The sequence below is a fragment of the Chinchilla lanigera genome, unplaced genomic scaffold, assembly GCF_000276665.1.
Source record: "Chinchilla lanigera isolate Chin_1 unplaced genomic scaffold, ChiLan1.0 scaffold00014, whole genome shotgun sequence".
NCBI classification, from domain to species: Eukaryota; Metazoa; Chordata; class Mammalia; order Rodentia; family Chinchillidae; genus Chinchilla; species Chinchilla lanigera.
In genome coordinates, this window is record NW_004955415.1 from 19,527,827 (window position 1) to 19,548,790 (window position 20,964).

General features: G+C 43.6%; 1 protein-coding gene across 1 annotated transcript in view; it reads right to left on the bottom strand.

Moving 5' to 3' along the window:
- Positions 1 to 20,964, bottom strand: part of Pak7 (p21 protein (Cdc42/Rac)-activated kinase 7) — a gene marked incomplete in the record, with an annotated part of 316,361 nt that overhangs the window by 18,100 nt on the left and 277,297 nt on the right. Inside the window, 4 exon segments of the mRNA XM_013512104.1 lie at positions 1,151 to 1,277; positions 2,155 to 2,288; positions 5,272 to 5,763; positions 20,613 to 20,964. Coding sequence (XP_013367558.1) covers positions 1,151 to 1,277; positions 2,155 to 2,288; positions 5,272 to 5,763; positions 20,613 to 20,964 — 1,105 coding nt within the window.

Genomic DNA, 20,964 nt, shown 5'->3' on the forward strand with positions numbered 1-20,964 from the left:
GCAATAAACTTTACAAGTGCTTTGGCCGTTTCTTCCTGCTGCCCTCCGATCATGCCTGGCAATTCTGATGAGACATAAGTATTTTCCATATGGCTGCAGTTGCTGGATTATAAAAGACAGGAACAGCAAAGGATGGCTGACTTCATTCATCCCAGGGCCATTACCTTTAATGGGACTTCCAGGATAATTAAAAGGGTGAAAGGGACTATGTGCCAAAACTCTCCTGCCTAAGCTTAACCTGTCGCATCCCTGGCTGTTGTATGTTGGGTGCCCTCATGCGGCTTCTGAGTTTTAACACAATCCCTTGCACAGGTTGCACTGATGAGAAGCACAGAAGTCTGGGCCTGGAGTTACGCTAAGGTAATAGACATCTGCTGCTTAGCCTTTCAGATTTGTTTCCCTTTCTCTGAACCTTGGGGACTAACTGGCATTGCGATGGCTTCTAGCTGGGGTGAACCAGTAGGGAACATCAGGACTAGGAAGCTAGGAGCAAGGTGAGGCTGAGGTGTTGATTCCCAGCTCCATCCTGCAGATTCTCCATGGTCCAACCTCCGTGGAAGATCAGAGCTCTTTCCAGGCAGCCCTGAACACAGTGACAGTCTCTGTTACTGGATCCCAGCAGCAGCTTGCCCCTCACCTGTTCAGGCATGGGGCAGTGAGAATGGAGTGCTGCTCTACAGAACCACACTCCTCCTTTTGCCCCATTCCTTATGATTTATCTGCATCTGCCCATACTTCTGTCAACTGTACCTTTAATAAACTCTCCTCTAATGACCCATGTGGAGTTGGTCCCCTGTCTGTTGCAGGGACTCCAGAGATACTGAGGACATTTGAGCACATTTGCAAGAAGAGGTAGACACAGACCTGAAAGGCAGCTCCAAAAATAGGAATGTGGCAGGAAAAGAAAAGAAATTTCTGTAGTTTCCATTACTTCCTGCACTCACTGGAAAGGAAGCACATTATCCATCAAATTCAGGTCGCAGGTAATTCTGACTAACAGGATGATACAGAGGATGGGAAGGCAATTTCCCTTCTGTAAGTCTTCTGGGAAGTACAGTGGGTGACTTGTGACTAAGAGAAATTGGAACCATGAGAAAGTGTTCTTAAGAGAACAATGCCCATGTCAGAGGAAGGGAGCCTGTAGACTCACCCGGCCGTCACTAGTCAGGAGGATGGAGTCACTCTTGATGTCCCTGTGAATCACTCCTTGGTTGTGAAGATAGGAAAGGGCTCTCAGAACTGACAGACAGACAGTGGCTATCTGCTCTTCATTCATTCTAGAGAGAAAATGACATTTAAGGAATAAGACAGGTTTAAGAACATCTTTGTAATGCTCAAAAGAGGCCACTTTCTTGGGTTCTGGCAAAAAGTACTTCATGCCAGTCCATATTTGGAAAGTCAAAAGGCCAGAAAAGGAAGTCCTTGGGATGTGAATCCCAGAGCATAAGCATTGGTGGTAAAAACAGGAACCCATCACATATCAAAGGAAAGAGATGCCACTTGTCAGCGTTTGTGTCATTGATGTAAACGCACTTCCATAAACTCTTACAGAGAACTCCTCATTCATCCAAGCACCTTCAGTTCTTTAACAAAATGAAGAACTTCTCTCTCTGATGAGGTCAGTTATCCTGACATGGAACTTTGATCCTTTACCTGCCTCATCTTTCCCAGGTACCTGGGATGGTATGAGAGTGTGGAAGTAGTACTTTAACTCAAAGAACAAAACTCTCTTTTAGAATAAATCTATGTAGGGAATGGAAAGCTCTAGTTCTGTTCACTGAAACTTCATTCTTAGCAGCTTAGGGATTTCAAATCAATGTGGGGAGTGTGGTGTGGCTTAGCGATAGGGCACGTGTTTAGGAAGAGCAAGCTCTGGCTTGGATCACCAGCACCATAAAAAAGATAAAACCGTCAATGAATAATTAGGTATTTATCACCTTCTGAAGTTGGATGAATATTCATTAGATAAATAGACTATACATGAATGATATTATAATGGGAACCCTGGGGTATACAAGACAAAGAAAATTGTGTCCCCTGACTCCAAAGTGCTTACAATTTATGAAGAGTTTATGAAGATAGTCACTGAGGCCATATCCTGATTAGAATAATAAGCATCTTGGATAATCTGTCTTAGATAATAAAGGAACTTACCTGGTATGAGTCACGATGTCTGTCAAGGCACCACCTTCTAGAAACTCCATGACCACCCAGAGCTCATCACCAACAAGGTAGCTGTTGTACATGTCGACCACATTGTCGTGGTGGTAATCCCGCATGATCACAACCTGCGCACATGAGAAAGATACCTTGTGACTCGTGACAGAGAAACTTGGCTGCTTGTTCTCGAATGGGTACACCTACACTTAAGTATAATTGACTGAGAGGTACTGATTGTGACAGGATTTATCTAATACAGCAAAAAGGCATCAAGGGTAACTAGGAATAAAAGCAATCAATTTAGTAGAGCTGTGAGAAAACATTGGAAAGGGAGGGGAGAAAGGGAGAGAGGCAGAGAGAGAGAGAGAGGGAGACAGAGAGAGAGAGGAACATATATAGAACACAGAGGCAAGGTTTGCTGTCAAAGACAGGCAGTTCTGGAGGATGTGACCCTGAGGGTCTCCTTTTAAATGCAATTGCCACATCCCATTGTGGATTAGCCTAACAAAGAGTCACCAACTCCTGGAAAGTAAGTAGGAGTCCCATAAGTGAATGAAGCAAATTGATATTAAAAGCAGGGGCACATGAGAACTAAGTTAACTCCTTGGAAAATGGCATGAGTTAAATCTGAAGGTGGTTTGGTCTGAATACAAATATATTTGGAAGGTAAAATGAACTAGGATGTAGGCGTAATAAAGGCTAACTTGAACTTGTTGTTGGAGAAAGTGACCAGGTATAGCTGCCCTGTGGCTTCATCAATCTACTTTTCTCAGAGTTAGTGTTAAATAATGAATCTGCACCATATCGCCCTGTGTGTTCCAGTACTGTGGTCTAAGAATAAATCTCAGAAATCAAGAATAGCAGACAGAGAAGATACTGGTGAAGCCCACTGAGCTACAGAACTCTGTGAGAATGGGAGCAGGCATAAGAAATGAGCAACTACTGAGCTGGAGATGGGGGAGCCCTGTAGGGGCTGCACCTGAGCCTCCGAGGAAGACCTTCAAAACGATGGGGCAGAACACTCACAGAGCGTCAGTGGACCTTCGAGGAAATGAGCATGCTCACAATACGAAGGCAGAGGGGCCAGACAGCTGCACATCCTTTGGTGAATTACAAGGTGTGGAGACTGACATCTTGACATCCTAACTTGAGATCGTCAGGATTTCAATTTCCCATCCACAAAAATTCATCTGTCTCTCAATGCTCTTATAAAATTACTAAAGGTATATGAATACCCTTAATACTGGAGGGCTTGTGATTCCTGATATAGTCACTGATGTTTTCTTGTGTATTTTAGAGCGCTTCTGTGATAAGTTGAAAAAGATAAATGAGAAAATGGAAGAATATATGGAACAAATATACCAAAAAAGGGTTCCATAATGTTGCAGGCAGCTGAGTTAGACAGAACTATTTTTGGCAGTGAGTCAGGGCTGGGCCCTCCAAGGAGCCAGCATGAAACACAATATACCTTGCAACTGTGGGAGAGGCAGGAACTTCCACTGCTGGCCAGACTGCAAGACAAAAGATGAAACAAATGCACCCACACACCTCCCTAGGGACGGACATCAGGGATTAATATTCTAAATAGGTAGCGATCACCTTGAAAAAGCCTGAAAGAGTCCCAAGCCCAACCCCCTACAGGAAAAGCTCTTGTTTTGTATTCATGCCTGCTTCCTGTGTGGCTAGCTTCCACATTTGATCTTGATTTAATCAATTTTACCTGAGCAATTACACTAGTAATCTTATTGGCTGACTGTAGTGTTGTCCCACCTCATGCCCACTTTGCAAGTTCCCGTGTTTCCCACCTTGGACCTGCCTCACATTGTGGCTTTGCTCTATAAAAATCCCTAGAAAATTGGGTTCCTTGGCAACCCACTAGGGACTCATTCTGTCTCTCCCACAGAAGCTTTCTTTACCCCAATAAATATATTCTAGTTTTAACCTTCTTTCTTCCTAAAATTCATTCTTCAATTTAAGCTACATATATAGAAATATCTCAGAGAAAAGAGACATATAAGTAAAAATATAGAAAAAACAGTAAAACATTAATGTAGGGTATTACTTGTTTGTGGTGTTATGTGAAACATTTTCTTATGTTTTCAGGAAGAAGTCACTATTTTTATAGCTAAGAAAGAATATTTTAAAGTTCTTAAAGAGTGAGAGTTAGGATATTGGTAAGCTCATCTCTGTCTGTTGTATTAAAAAATTGGCTACAAAGAGTATAAATGGTATCACAACAATGTGAAATGGGTATATATCTGCTCCTCTGTATACATGAATTCCATATCCGTGGATTCAGCCAGTCAAATGCCTCTGCCAGGTGTGGTGGTGCACACCTGTACTCCTATCACTTGGGAGGCTGAGGCAGGATGATTGCTGTCAGTTGAGGCCAGCCTGGGGTACATATGAGTTTAAGGCCAGCCTGAACTATTAGAGAGACCCTGTATTAATTATCCCCCTGCCAAAGCATCTGTACTGAATATGCACAGACCTTTTTCTTGTCATTATTTCCTAAAAGATGTGATATAACAACTGTCTCCACAGCATTTACACTCTATTAAGTATTGTAAGAAATTTGGAGATGACTTAAATCATACAGCAGAATGTGTATAGATTCCATTTGATAGAAAAGATTTGAGCATTCACAGATTTTGGAATTGCACCAGTCCTGAAATCCATCCCCTGCAGATATTGGGGATGATGACAACCCACAGAGATACAGTGCAGCATAAGGTTTGGAATCTGCAAAACAGGGATCCAAACCCCAGCTCTGTAGAAAACTTGCTGTATGATCCTGGGCAACTCACACAAACTACCTGAGAGCAGGTTTTCTCCTTGCTAAACACCTTTATGCTTCCTAGGATTATTGTATTGAGGTCATGCTGGATTAATGCTTGGCATAGTGATGGATACACATGAAGTATTTTGTGAAAGTACTGCTGGAATAGTAAATGCATAAAACAAGACTAGAAGGAAAGATTACAGAGGATGCCACATTTGTCTTTATATTTTCAAAGCATTTCTAATGTCCTAAAACACACATGTACTATTTTTGAAAAGAGAAATAAATGCAATGCTGGAGAGAAAAGATGATGCCATCCCATCACATACCTCATTGAAAAGCAGTTCTCGTCTCTGCTGCTTCCGGAGGTCCATTTTCTTCACTGCCACCTGTTTCCCTGTGTGTTTTTCAGTTGCAATGCACACAATGCCTGTTGACCCTTCCCCGATTTTGATGAAGTTATCCAAGTATTCCCTCGGGTCTCCTGGGCTGACCACCAGCTGTAGGGCAGCCCGGAACTGTTCATGGGAAACCCTGGAGGGCTGCTGGTCTGAGGAGGAGCCCCAGCTGGGTGGCGGGTAGGTGCTGGATGAGATGCTGAGAGAGCTCAGGTAGGAGGCGGTGGAGATGTACTGTGAACTGGTCTGCAGGGAAGGGTGGTGGTACAGGCTGGCTTTGTGGTACCCAGAAGGATACTGGTGGCTGCTTGAGCAATAGCCTGCTTTGCTTTGACTTTGAGGTAGTTTGGCGGGGCCCCTGGGGTAGGTGTCGGACCCAGACAGTGGAGGACTGAGGACCATCTGTGCTCGATCGTAGTCCACCTGGGAAGACAGACGTGGATGGACAATATTCACATACTGGATCTGATCTGAAACTTCTTCCTGGCAGAATGACAATCAACAACAAGTGATAAAAGACTGTGGTGGGGCACCTACAGGATTGGCCACTCCTTGGAAGAGTCTCTCACCCATGTGTACCACAGAGGAGTTCTAATTCAGTGGGCCTTATCCAAGGGGTACATAAGGCCTATTTTCTTAGTAAGGAAATGAAGACCCCATCCTTCATAAAGGATATCAGTCTTCAGTCAGCAGCGGGAGGAGAGATAATCAAAGGTGGGAGGCCTTTTCCTTTGTATCTGAACTCACATACGTAAAGGTGGAGTGCACCATCCACACACATACAATAGCACATCTATCTGTACATATGGTTCCCAGTGCTAAAGTAAGTAGCTCTTGCTTCAGTGTGGGTCATAAATAAATGCAACATCCTCACCAAATAAGTACAAACCTAATTAAGAATAACCAAAATCTGCAAGTGTGTGTGTTTGTGTGTGGGTGAAAACGACAGTTGGCCATTGTCAAAGGGATCCAAGCAAAAAAGGTTCCACTCTGGTTTTGAGGATTGGACTGAAGGAATATAGTGGAGGAAACTGGGACAGCAGGCAGACTAGGGACACAGGGTGCTGGACAGGGGAGCATTCTTGTATGATTCTAGGTATAGGTGCCAAAAATCATGTCCTGGAAAGGATCAGGAATGAGCTCTGGGCACCCTTGGAGTGACAGAGGTCAGAGACATTATATGTGCCACATCACACCATGTTTACCTCCTTATTCAGGCCAGAAAGCGCTATTGAATCAGTGCTCTCTGCATTGTACGATCAGATGAAAAGACAGTGCTGGCTGGATAGACGGCATCCAAAAAAGACTGATTAGGCCTGAGGCTTTTTCCTAACTCAGTACCTTAAGAAGCCTCTTTCTGCTGGGATGTTTCGAATTTCTGTGGAAATTACATCAGTCCAAAACTCTATCCTTTCCATCTACCCTGAGGACCTGGCTGTGGTCTAAGCTACTGGTCACATATTGCAGTGTAAAGTCAATGAAAATAAAATTAATACAAATTCAGTTCCTCAGTCATACTAGCCACATTTTTAGCAGTTAGCAACCACCACACCAGACAGCACTCATACAGAATATTCTCACCACTGCAGCAAGATCCTCTGGACAGCACTGTTCTGAATGAAATGACTGTTTTCATTAGTAAATTCATTTAAGTGAGTAACTACTATGTATTATTCACCATTTCAGGTGTTGAGGAAGGGGCCACCAAGAATCAAAATAGATGGTATCTCTGTTTTCTTGAAGTTTATATTCTAGATCAGAAGACAGATGACAAACAAGAAAACCAACAAGTACATAGTGTGTGCTCCATTCCTAAGTGGGGCAAAGAAAAATGAAATAGAGTGAAAGGGCTGAGGTTAATGGTGGCCATCTTGGGTAGGCTGGTCTCTGTGTGTCTCTCCGAGGGGCACTATGATGGCAGAAACCTGCTGCCCTGAGAGTAAGCTGTATGACAAGGCAGAGTGACATCAAGCAAGATGTACCAGAAGAGAGGGGGTAGGAAAGCTCAAGTAGTGGACAGAATACAGTACAGGGGCGCACGATGGGCACCTTGGCATGAATGCTGGCTTTTTCTCTGAGTGAGCTGGGAGCCACTGGAAGTTGCCAGGCAGAGAGGAGTGATGAGGCTAGTGTATGCTTGGCTCCTGTGGAAGAGATGTCAGAGGCAGGGGTGGAAACAAGAGCATCCATGAGCTTACTACAGTCAGTGTGGGCTGAGCTTATGGCGGCTTCTGTAGATGGGCTGAGAAATGATGGGATAAGGCTAAGGATAGAAGATAAGAGAAAGGAGTTCCTGATGGGGTGGGTAAGAATTTGAAAGGGGGGATCAGTGATGATGCCAGGATTTTGACCTGAGCAACAACAGGCCATTTGATGAGATGCAGACCCTTAAGGGAGGAATGTGGGACACATAATCAGCCCACAAGGTGGCTCCGGATGTTCCTTGATTTTCACCATTCATACTCTTTGTAGTCTCCTCCCACAGTGCATCAGGGTTGACCTGAGTCACCAAAAAACACAGCAGAAGTAACAATAAGTCTCTTTTTTTTTTGCTAAGTCAAAACCTGTTTGTAGTGTCTTTACTCTGGCACTCTCTAGCTGCCATGCCATGAGGGCACTCAAGAGTCCTATGTAGAGATGCATGAAGCAAGGAATGGAAGTCCTGACAAAAGCCAGCCAGAAACTGAATCCTTCAGCCAATGACAATGTGAACAATCCCAGAAGTGAATCCTCCAGCCCAAGATCAGCCTTCAAATGACTGTATCCCTGGCCAACACCTTGACTGAACCTTGAGCAACGCCAGTGCAAGACAGCCCTCCAGTGTTTCTGCTGTACAGAGACGGAAAAAAGTAAACGTTTGTTATTTTAGGTTTGGGGGGGTGATTTGTTGGATAACAATACTTTTAGTTTTGTGATTCCATTTATTACACAGCAATTGGTAGCTAATGCAATAGCCCTGACCCCGGAAATTAGGTGTGACGATAAATGTTCACTGTTGCTTTTAGTCGCAAAGTTTTGAGATAGCTCATTACATGGTAGTATGTAATCAATACCTGAGAGAAAATGAAGAGGTCTCCTATGATCTCGTTAATTTTGAGAGAGTTACTAGACATCCATATTGAGCTGCTCCCCGAGTCTAGGGAAGAGTTAAGGCTGAAGACATGAATCTGAGAGTCATTTGTGTTAAGCTGGCAGTAAAAGCATGATGCCAAATGTGTAGGAGAAGCTCTGAGTCTCTTCCAGGGACCAGAAAGAGCAGGAGGATTTTGCAAAAGGAATGAAGAGTGACCAGTGTTGTAGGGAGGAAATTGAGGCAGTAGAGCATTCTGGAGCCGAGAGAGGAAGTATTTAAAGAAGGGAGGGAGTAATGAATTGAATGCCACCGAGAAGTGGTCAATGGATCCTGCATCCTGGTGAGGCAGGCAGCGACTCAAGCTCCTGCCCCATCGCATTGCACGAGAAGAGGTCGGTTCCACCAAGTCAGGGCACAGAAACCGCACATTGAATTCAGCACCCTGTCACCAGTATCAGTTCTTCTGTACTGTTCATTGGCTCTAAGGTGCCGGTTCCTTCCCTGATGTCCAAACAAAATGCAGCCCTTCCTGTTTTAAGAACAACACAACTACCGAGGTGAGCTCACTTTCCAGGTAGTCTGAAAACCCACCAATAGGAAACAGGGAGTCTGCCAAGCCAGCACCCTGTCTTGGTTGGATAGGTGACATACTCAGGAATGAGTCAAATTACTTAGCTGTTTTCTTATCTGTAAAGTGGAATAATAACAACTCTTACTCCCTTGGTCACTGGGAATTCTAACTGAATTATTCTCACATAATTGAATGTGTATCAAAAAGTTCAGTGACTTGCTGATATATCTTAGGCAGTGTTATTGTTTGTTGGCTTTTTTTTTTTTGGTCTTTTTGAGACAGGGTCTCTGTGCGATTCAGGCTGGGCTTGAGCTCACTTTGTAGCCCAAGCTGGTCTCTAACTTGCAATGATCCTCCTACCTCAGCCTGCCTAGTGCTGGGGTTATAGGCATACTCCACCACTCCTGGCTAAGATAGTGTTATTATTATAGAAAATGCTTAACACAATAGTGGGGATGTAAAGGGAAATGAGTAATAAATATATATTAATAAAACTAGATAACATTTATTGGAAATATTCAGTGTGCCCATGGCAAATATTATCCTGCACATTCAAAACAACCACACAAGTGCCTTTAATTGTAATGCATTGGACAATGTATCAGAATTAAAATAGAATATTAGAGAACAAGCTGAGTTTTTGTAAGCCCCTGTACTTATGCTACATGTGGATTGCTTGTGTGGGAGTGGGGAGGTGTAAGTGTCACTTTAAGTAGAACAACTGGATTCTGCCTTTGAGTTAAGCTCCAGATCAGCCAAGTCTAGGCTAACCAGCTAGGCCGGGAGCGAAGAAAAAGGAGGTCTTTGGCTTTTATTTCTCAAAGTGTCCTGGGAGCCCCTCCATGCCTTCATTTCTCGTGTCTTTCTTGAGGCATTTTCTCTTGCATGTTTAACAACAGTGAATTCATTCCCCACAAGCACGTATAAATGATCTCTGAGGATATATTACACACAGGAAAGCTGTGTCCTGTGGGCAACGCAAACATTGCCACACCCTGCAATAGGACCTTTGCTCCCTCATTGCCGTTAACAGCATTGTTAAGGTCTGCTTTTAACAACCGCCTTATGCCATAAAGAACAGGTCATCATCCTGCGAAAAGGGGACAATTTCCAGTTACAGATGGAAGCAGAGTTGTTTGTGAAAGCTCAGTGTTGAAATTCGGTCTTTTAGGCAAAAAAATGCAGTTGTCTTTCAGGGCTGTTGGTAAGAGACCAGACTTAAAAAAGCAATGAGGAACAACTGCTACCAGGAGAGACCATTAACAGAACTGAACTGGAGTTACTCGAAGGAAAATTAATTTTTCCTCTCAGGTGAGGGAACACATGATTTCTTCCTAGGGTCTTCCATCCACTCAAGAAGATGACAGCACAAACAGCTGGCTTTGAGAAGGAGAAATGCATGAGTGACCCTGGTGGGGCACTGTATCACCAAACCTCAGCCTTCCTCTGGGTCCCAACCAGCTACAGTTCCATGACAGTGCCTGTTACTGACCCACACATTTGTGCCTGATCTCATTCTTTGTCATGCTGAGAATCAAGTGAGGAGTAATGTACCCCATTTTCTTGCTGGTAAAACTGAGGTTCAAGGAGATAAAACTTTCCCCAAGCAATCTAGGTCAAATGGTCCCATAGTCCTAAAAGGATTACATAACCTTGTTCTATGCAGGTCTGTCCCTGACTCCCAGTGGGAAGGCTTCTAGACGTTGCTCCTGCTCAGGACAATGGGACCACACATCTATTTTCTTGCCTGTCTTGGCATTTTTACCATTAGTAGCCACAACATCGTCTTTATAATCAAGGCTGGGGTTCTTTCTTCTCTTTAAAATGCACAGGTACTTTCCTGGAAGCCAAAGTGGGGTCCCTTCCTTTAAGTGACTGCTTTCTTAGAAGTCTATTCTTGCAGGAATAAGAAACACTAATGTTCATGATGATGTTTATTATTTGTTGAGTATTTTCCACATGCTGGTGAGTGTCCTAAGCACTCTGGGCATAGTTTTGCATTTAAACTTCAAGTTAGATGATAGGCCATTTCACAAATAAGGGTGCTGAAGGCTGGAGATTTAGCTCAGTGGCACAGCGCCTGCCTGGCAAATGCGAGGTTGTGAGTTCCATTCCTGGTACTGAAAACAAACAAACAAACAAATAAGGGGGCTGAGGCACAGTGGGTGAAGTAGGCCACACACAGGCACCAAGACTGCTAAGATAGTAGAAAGAAGACTCAAGCCAGAGATGTTTTAGCAGCTGGGCCCTGCTTGAGTCCACAGAGACAGGCTATCGTGGTAAGAGGGGGCACGGCCAGGACAGAGGCAAGCGGTTTGCAGTGACAATTCCAGAAACAAAGCCTGGTCAGGGTGTTTCATCGGAGGCGCAGATGTCTGAGCAGCCTGGAGCGAGAGGTAAGAACTGGACCAGAAATGATCGATGACAATGCCCAGGGGAGAGGGATGGAAGAAAATTAAGTTTTTTTTCTTCATGGTTTCATTTTAGAAAAATCAGCTCAAAATATACAAAAAAAAAAAAAAAAAAAAAACCACAGCAAAATAAGCAGACAGTCTATGTATGTAACTCATTATTTCCACTTTTGCTTTGATCAAAGTATAACTTTGTATTCAGTTACATCAGTGCCCAAGCTTCCCTCTGTAGGTTCTTCAGGAAAGTGATTTTTCTGTGACGAGGCCTCCTCGCCCTCTTAACACAGATACTGAGCATTTACAAATATTGAATTGTCTTGTACTAACTTATCTTTCCAGTGATATAGGCTAGATTTGGGGTGGATGAAACATAAATGATGAATTTGTCTGTATGAATTTGTCTGATATAGGCTAGATTTGGGGTGGATGAAACATAAATGATGAATTTGTCTGTATGTACTGTTTTCCACATACATGCTCATGCCTGTTAAAAAAGATGTAGAAATGAGTCCAGCCTGGACTGTGTGGCATTTTCTACACTCTGATTTCCAAATACACTCTGGAAGAAAAGAGGAGTTGGCGTGGAGTTCATGTGAGCAGGACTAGCCATAGCCCCGGGAGGGGCATGTGAGGTCAGACCTTAGAAAAACCACAGTGCGGTGGAATGGGACCAGTGAAAGAGAACCTGATGAATCTCCCATCACCCACGCTCCAAACCATTTCCAAAAGATTTATGTACATGGTTAGCCCTTTCAGGCTTATTGTAAAGGCTTGGTGATACTGAAGAAAGCTGGAAAGCTGCTTCACAGGAGCGAGAACAATAGAGATGCCGCACAGACTTCCTCCCCGTTCCTCCTGTGCCTTTGTGAACAAGGAGATCCTTAGTAAGGGAGCCTCGGTCTGCAGACTTTACAGGGGGGTTCCATATGGTGGGCTGTGATGAGCAAAGGCTGGGTGGATTGCTTTGCAAATGACCCACCAGGCTGCCAAACTGCTTAGTGGCAGCGTTAAGGCCACTAATGGTCACTGCAAATTGGGCACATTTTGGGAAGGAATTCTTCCTACTGGAATCTTGAAAAATACTGATAGAAGGAATAAGTGCCCCTGATTTCCTTCCTTTATTGAAGTAGCGAATAATACACTCTTTTAGCATACGCTATAAATTAATTCCTAAGAAATGTGCTTTTTCATGTCTCTATTCAAAACATAAGAAGGGAAAAATAAAAAGCCTGTATTGTATGCAAGTAAATAATCCCCCAGTTAACAATTCAGCCAGGCTACCCTTCCATGCTGAGCGTAACATCTCCAAGGATAGGGTCAGACACAGGCGTGTGATGTATCAAAATTAGAAGTAATTATGGCAATGAATTCATTTAATCAATCAATTTCAGCAGTGGTGTGCTGGGGTGGACAGGGCATAAAACTCCACACAGCTATCAATTGCTCCGATTACAGCTGGCTGTCAGCCAGAATTCCCCTGATCCATGTTAGTTAAATGCACATTAATCTGAATTTGGCAGTGTAATCAAGGACCTAACTGAACTGTGAAATTGAATTCTGTGGCAGAACATCATTTGACCATTTTATGCCAAGGCTGGAAAAAGGCCTTGGTGAGGGGAAGATGGGAGCAAGAAATGAAGGGAGAACGTTCTGCTGCTGCGTGGATTTGTCACCTTGGCCACCCCTGCCTTTGACGGTGCTGGACTGGGGTGTGGGGTGGAGGCAGTGTGAGTTCCAGTCGTGCAGAATGGGGGCTGCAGAGTGCTCTGTGAAGGATGGAGACGTACAGGGGCTAGGAGGCGGCTGCTTCCAGCACTCGGTGTAATGCTCCAGTACACCTTTCGGAACACAATAAAACAAAGAGACCACACATCTCCAAAAGGAAAAATCCAGACTTGGTGCTGCTTGCTGTGCATAAATCAAATGTGGGATAAAAGCATATCATAGTCCTTTATCGTCTGAGCATAGAAAGGACATCTTCAATTGTCCCAACTTGACTCAAAGAAAAATGAGAGTAAGATCAGCCTTGGCTTGGGGAAGGGAAAACCAAGGCTTGTGAAAATCACAGGGAGAATAGCAGGCTTGTTTTTCCGCAGGGACATTTTAAAGACTGGTAATGAAGGGAAAGGGGATTCATTACATCCTATGCCCCCACCCCAGCTGTGCTCTGCAGTTCTAATTCACATACTCTTGCCCTCATGTGAGGTGGACAGACTGGCCATTGCCCGTGGTGCATGTCTTACCATCCTTCAGTTTCCAGCTCTGCTATTGTGACCTCTGACCAAGGTGGCTGCTGTCCTGGGAGCTCAATTCTGTCTCTGGGATTACAGGGTGTGAGGGAGCTACTCAATCTCCAACTGCATTCTAATAAAGCAGTCACTCCCACTCCTCAACTCCTACGCACACATGGCCGGTTTCTGCTGAGTTACATATTTTCATTTACAAAATGCAGTAGTCCTATTTCATAGGGAATAGTTCACATTCACCCTGGTTGGATAACAAAGGGACACAGCACACACATTCAGCTAACTTTCAGCTTTTAGTGAAAGAAGCAAGCACCCGTGACACATGTCAAGCAGTAGTGGTCCTGAGTAGGCCCTGGGTGGCAACCCCCAAAATCAAGGTGCTTGCTTGGAATAATGGCATATGCCTGTAATCCCAGCACTCTGGGAGGTTGAGGCTGGAGGAATGCAATATGAAGCCTATTCTAGGCAATTTAGCAAGTTGGCAAGACCAGGTCTCTAAACAAAAAATAAAAATAGCTGAGCAAGTAGCTCAGTGCAAAGGCCCTGAGCTGAATCAAACAAAACAAAAAACAAAAACAAAAATCTCAAGGTGTCTCCTTAAGATGTTAACGCAGGGGACCCTGGAAGTAGACTAATTTCTGGATGGTTACACACATTAACTGGATTTCTAAACTGCATGTGGTAGAAAGCTGTTTCCCATGCCAAGCGTTTCACTGGGGAATCTCCCACAGCCATTACCTTGGACGCCCAGTTAGGCATGTAGGCGCATATGCCTTCTGACACAAAGTTTGAAAAGTCATGTACTTCCCAGCCTTACAAAATATAGACACATGCATACAAAAAGCTCATACAAGCAGCTCATGACCTCTGCAAATAGGCCGAGTGCAGGCCCATGATGAAATGCACAAATCTGTGATCAGCAGGCTCAAGCACACGGGAACTCTAGACCCTTTCAACACTGCTGAATTAGCAAGACCAAAAACCCCTGGAAGGTGCAGCTGCAAACTCGAAGAATGCATCCCCTGTCCAAGAGCAACGTGATGGAGATGGAGCAGACTGCTGTGACCTGGGATCCGCCACTGCCTGCAGCGGCGTGGAGGGACTCTGTGTCTACAGGGACTACCTATTTGCCTCAAAGCATTGTCCAAGTGTGTCAGGGTCTCTGACATTACTTGGGGATGGACAATTCCAGTGTAGATTAATGTCATTTTTAATTTGGTAATGGGAAAACCCATTCATAATGACCAAAGTATAATTTACTTTGAAACACAGAACATCCAGGGGAAGATGTGTCCATTCATTTGCTAACATTTCTGTCAGAAGGGTCAGATGTTAGAAACATAACACTGATTTACCTCTGGATGCTTGATAAACTTTCGGGTACAGCCTATATGAGCAAGCATTTATGTAAAGAAAACAAATCTAAGGGCAATATTAATGTGATATCAAGTGATTCTCTTTCTCTCCCTCTCACTTCCTCAGATTTTGGGGCAGCCCATCAGGCTTCACTAGCATTGTCATTTTATAACAAATCAGGTCCTTAATGGGTCTCTAAAGGATTCTCAATAGAGAAGGAGCTTTCATTTTGTTCCTGCAGCTGCGGTTGAATCTGGGGGTGAGATTTGCCACAAAGAGCAATGAGTCATTAAGCTACTGACACAGGAACAGAGCACACTGGTCCTAGTGCCCTCATCCTTCTGGAAAGGAAAGTGATAGCTAAGCAATGAAAGAACAACATACAGGTGACCTCAGAAGGAGGGCCTGGGGAATTGTGCCATACTTTTCTTTGTATTCGTCATGTTTCACTAAGAACTCCTTAACATGGCATCTGTTGGGACACTTTGGTCTGCAACATTAGTTATTTTCACTTGCCCTATGCAGGGAGATGGTAGGATGAACTGGCTAGGTGGCTGGAGATTGTGCCAGTTGACCTTAATTGTTAGCTTGACTGGATTAAGAGACTCCTGGCGAGGTGACTGGATCATAGCTGAACGGGGTTCACCACTGAATGTTTCATTAAGAGGTGGGGCCAGATAGAGGAGGTGCATCGCTGGGGCTGTGCCTTTGTAAGGCTATCTCTCTACTGAGCACTTCCACTATGATGTTTCTGCTTTCGAGTCAGCTGACCATGGACTGAAACCTCTGAAACTGTGAGTCAAATGAAACTCCTTCTTTAAATTATAGGTGTGAAGTAGTTTGTCCAGCGATGAGGAAGCTGCCTGACAGTTATGGAAAATTAGCTTGTTCTCATTTAGCCTCTGGTTTCCATGCAAGATATGAGAATTTCACTTCCATTATAGAATGGAGCAAACACTGGGTAGTTGCACTGGGGTCCTCAAGCCAGCTCAGATGCTAAAGCCTTGCATAGTCTTGAGGAAGTCACTCAGCTACTCTTGCTTTTTGTGACTCACACTGCAACAGTGAGGATAATAATAGGCTATGCAGAAGAAGGGCTGTGCAGGTCATCAGGTGGAGTTTGTTCCCAAGTTTTGAAAATATGTATGAGATTATAAAGAGAGAACATTCGCATGGCTGGCAATAGCAGATAAGGTGACATATGTTTTAACAAGAAATATTACTGAGAATAAAGGCTAACATCAACTGGTTGTTATATGCTCTTTTATATTTAATTCATCTTATTTAAGCCTTACCACAATTTGAAAACACTAAAACACTCTACAGTTGAAGGGACTCAGGTATAGACAAGAATACAAGTATAGTAAAGGCTCAAATCTAGGTTATTTCATTCTAGAACTTGTAGTCTTCCATCATTCATTAAAAATATCTGTTTTAGGGGGTTATCTTTTAAAAAATAAACAAATCACTTAAGGTTAAATATTTGTATAAGAGAATTTCAGAGATATTTAGCCTTAAAATTTTTTCTGTAACCTGTAGTTCCAGTTTTTATCCATAATTCAGAGTCTAGGTGATGCTAAGGAACTTATCCAAGATTCTGTTCTACCCAGAACAGACAGAATAAACAACATTTCCTGTCTATCCCCAACTACCATGGTTGGGTGGCTATTTTAGCTGTTATGAGTGAGGGGTGCTATTGGTATGTAATGGGTTGAGGCCAGGGATATTATTAACACCCTACCATACACAGAGTGGCTCTTCACAACAAGGAATTATCAGGTCTAAAATGCCAGGGGTGTCAAGGTAGAGAAACACTGCTGCTGAATGAAACAGGATGATGTAATCGAACTACTGAATTAATTGCTAACTTAAGAATTGCTCATGCAACTCCACAACTTCAGATATCAAAAGGAATTGTAAGAAAACAAGTCGAAGGAAGGTGTGGCACCTTCAGAAGCCCCTGGGCCACAGGGGAAGTGCCTCATATGTGGTGAAGGGGTTGAGCTCAGAGAGAGGGATCCCAGCTCAGCTATGCACTGACTGAGCAGGCTATTACATTACCTCTCAAAATTCTTTCCCTCAGTTCTACAATGGGCACAAGAGGACCCGCGTATCTGGCACACAGAGAGTGCCTGATGAGCTGGCAGGACTGTTATTACATTAGGACTTCTCAGTGGTTGCAGCCAGAGCAAGGAATGAATGAGCTGGGATAGCACCAAGACCCAAGAACCGGTAGCTGCCTGCTTTCTGGAGAGCAAACAAGCAGCATCATATACATACACAGGTGACGACATTGCCAGCCAGTTCTCCTCCCTGTATGGCGGATCTGTCTGCAGGGAAGGGTGGAAAGTCCTCTCCCTCCCTACGCAGTAGAGTTCTGGGACGTGACTCGTTCTAAGTATGGTTTTTGTTTATCTTTCCTTCCCCATCTCAGTGCTTCATCTGTTCAAATACAGCAAAGAGACATCCAAAAGTAGAGATGTTCAAACCAGCAGATTTCACATAACATTCCTGATTCTTGTCATTCAAACAGGAAAACTGCATAGGCAGATAGCACTAGAGAAGAGTTATTTTTTTGCTGTGAGTTAGCATTAGACTTTGAAATTTTTTTCTTTACACCAAAATGTAAAACTGGTGTCAACACACCCCTCCTTGGCTTTGCTCCATCTGGAGGCCTACAAGAGTTTTGTGCTTTCTCTTTTCATGGGCAATGTGAACATTATCCACCCTTCTCTAGAAATTTCCATGAGGCAAAGCCAAATTATCTCAGTTGTGATTGTTATTTCTTCCCTCAGCTGGAAATCCAAATGTGATTGGTAGATTTTTAAGACTACAGTTCTACAGACACAGGCACCCAACACTTTTTAAGGAGATGTTATATTTTTAATCAAGTAAATATATTAATTACTAAAAGGCTTCCCACCTCCTGCCCTTCCACAAATCCTGCCCATGAATTTCTTGCGGGTTTCCTAGGACACAAGGAACAGGGGCTTGCTGCTTCACAGCCTTGATTACGAGGGCTGAGAACTCCTCAGCATACATCCCCATGGTTGGATGTCCTCATTTTTTCCCCCAGTTTTCAGTAATTTCTGTGTTATGTTTGGGTGTGGCAGAAGCAGATTTCAGGGCAAGTCTGCTGTGACTTATATTTGGAAGTTTGCAGGAAGACAGAGCCTGAAAGGAAGGAAGCCACTAATCTTTTCCCTTCCTGCTTCCTTCTACTTCATCCTCTTAGCCTAGGTTCTGGGGGTTATTAAGACCTATCATGGATTTTACTGGCAAATTCAGCTGAACCCTGAGAAAAACCCATGTTCTTATAATAGGAAGGTTCTCCATTGGAAGAATCGTAAGGATAACGTCACTGTCCTTATTTTGCAGCTAGCTAACTATGAAACTGCATTTTATGTGTCTCTCTGAACCTCACATTCCTCTCTCGAAAATGAGTGGGCAGGAACTGCTGATAGTGATGTTGAATTCTCAAAGCCTCTAGGGATTAGACTAAGGGGGAAAATGAATGAAATCTATGAATGCAATGGGCCAGGAAAGGCCTGTCCCAAACTGGGGAATCCACGTCCCTTCTGATGGGGTAGGCTTTACCTCCAGATGATTCCATAGCCCATGCTTCATACAAATGTGGGCCCCAGGACACTGATCCATCCTATTACTTTATTCAAGAGAAACCTGAAATCCCATAAATTGATTTCTAAGTGAAATATACTGAGTCTCCAACTTTCATTTAGAAATGAATACTGGGTGGCCAAGCATGCCAATGGGCAAAAGATAGCCCCCAGGGCTGGAAGATCACCTACTCTGAGTATCATTTTCTCCGTGACTCTGAAGAAAACCCAGCTCCATAATTTGTGTTCAAATATAATACATACATACATACACAAACACACACACAATCCCATGCTTTACTCTTAGATAAAATAATCACCAATATTCAGAGTCTGATTGTAGCTTGATTCAGCTACAGAACATGTCAAGTTGCTTATTTCATTCCAGAACTCCGAAAAAGTTCTCTCTATCACAGTACTCACAGAGAGTGATGTCCACAAAAAATCACCAAAACTGTCTCATGTTTCATACTACATGCATCTGCCTCCATATAGCTTGTGACTATTGGTTAATTAGACTTCTTCCCGGAAATCATGTGGGCAGGAACATAGGAAGTGGAGGCAGACATGCTACTCTGACTGTGGATGTTCAAATACATTAACTTGGTGAGATGTAAAACAATGTCACTGCTTAAATTTTAACTGGAATGTGCATATTTCAGGCCTTCATGTCTTAGGATTTATTTGAATTTTATATCTTAGAAACGAAAGTGGCCGTTTTTTTTTTTTGTTTCCTCTATAGTTTCAGTCACTTCCAGAATGTCCTGAATTGATTTCTAGTAAACATCTTAGATCAGGTCTAGGAGAAATAATTAAATAAAACAAAGCTACCTACAATCAATACAGCAGGCAAATACAGGCAGGCTTGCCATCCAGAGTTTGCTGTGCTGCCCATCTAGTACAAATGTTGATGGTGTCGCTGCTAGAATCGAGTCTCTCTACTGGCTTGAGGCGTCTACACAATGCATATTTGGCCCCTAACACTCTGTGTTCACTTTTGCTGTACAGCTGAGGCCATGAAACATCTCTAAATTACAATGGAAAAGCCATCCACCTGTAACTCTCCACAGTATTTTGAAAAGGTTTAGAGCCTCATAGAAAAAGTCTATGACTTGAATCAAGAGTCTTCAATGACGGTCCTTAAACCTTGGAAGATCATAATGGAGCAATCAAATTTTAAAGCAAATCCCAGCAGCTAACATTGAAAACAATTTTTCAACAAAGAAAGAAATTACAATAAAACAAAATAAAAAGCTTACCTAAATGATCCAGCAACCAGCTACTATTATCCAAGTTTCATAAATTAATGTTATTTTGACACAAAAATAATGGTGATACCAAAATGAAGGACTGTCCCTTCAGTTGAATAAAACCAATTTCATTAACAACTTACCATATTTTCCTGTTTTTTTTTTCCTTTTCCATTGGGCCACACCAACTCTGGAAGAATGTGGGAACCCCTATGTTGGCCCTCTAATGACCCACAATTCTCTAGTCCTTAACAGAGAACTCAGTACATTACTGGATACAATTTATCATCTACCAGAAAATATTTCAACTCAAGAGTATTTTCTTTGTCTTTTGTAATCAGAAACCTTGTAGGAGATTCCAAAAGTTAGATTTTGATTTTAATGAAGTAGGTGCCTTGTTCTAAAGCCTTTGCATTTGGGGCTCATGGTTGGAAATATGAGGGGGTTTGGATACAAATTATCACCCAGAAGGCAAATAAAGTGGTGTGATGTTGCATGCTTATCATTCCAGCTACTCAGGAAGCTGAGGCAAGAGGACTGCACTTTTGAAGTCTGCCAGGGCAACTTAGCTGTCTCAAATACTTTTTTTTTTTTTTTTTTTTTTTTTTTTTAAAGGGCTGGAGTTGTAGCTCAGCAGTTAAAGCACTTCCCTAGGACGAGATAAATAAAATTAAACGGCAAACAAGCTGTACGAATCTAGCAGGATCCTACAGAGGCTGTGACCCCCCGGAGGAGAGGCGAAGGTTACCTTCGGAATGCACATGGTGGGCTCGGACAGGCGAGGGTAGGTGTAGGAGCTGTAGGAGTGGCCCTGGGGGTGGGATTTAAATGCACTTGCTCCGAATGGCATCAGGGGCTCCTGCAGCCCGGAGCCGGACTTGGACCTCTGCCGCATGGCCGGCTGCGGGCTGGTCTGGGTCAGGTAGGAGGAGCGGGGCCTCCGCTCGTAGTCGTCCAGGCCGGGCGCCCAGTCGCTCTCGCTGTAGGCCAGGCTCTCCTTGGAGGTGCGGGGCGGCGGGAAGGCGAAGGCGTAGTCCAGGGGCGAGCTGCTGACGGCCCGCGGCGGCTCCCAGCGCAGGTCCACCGCCTCTGCAGCCCGG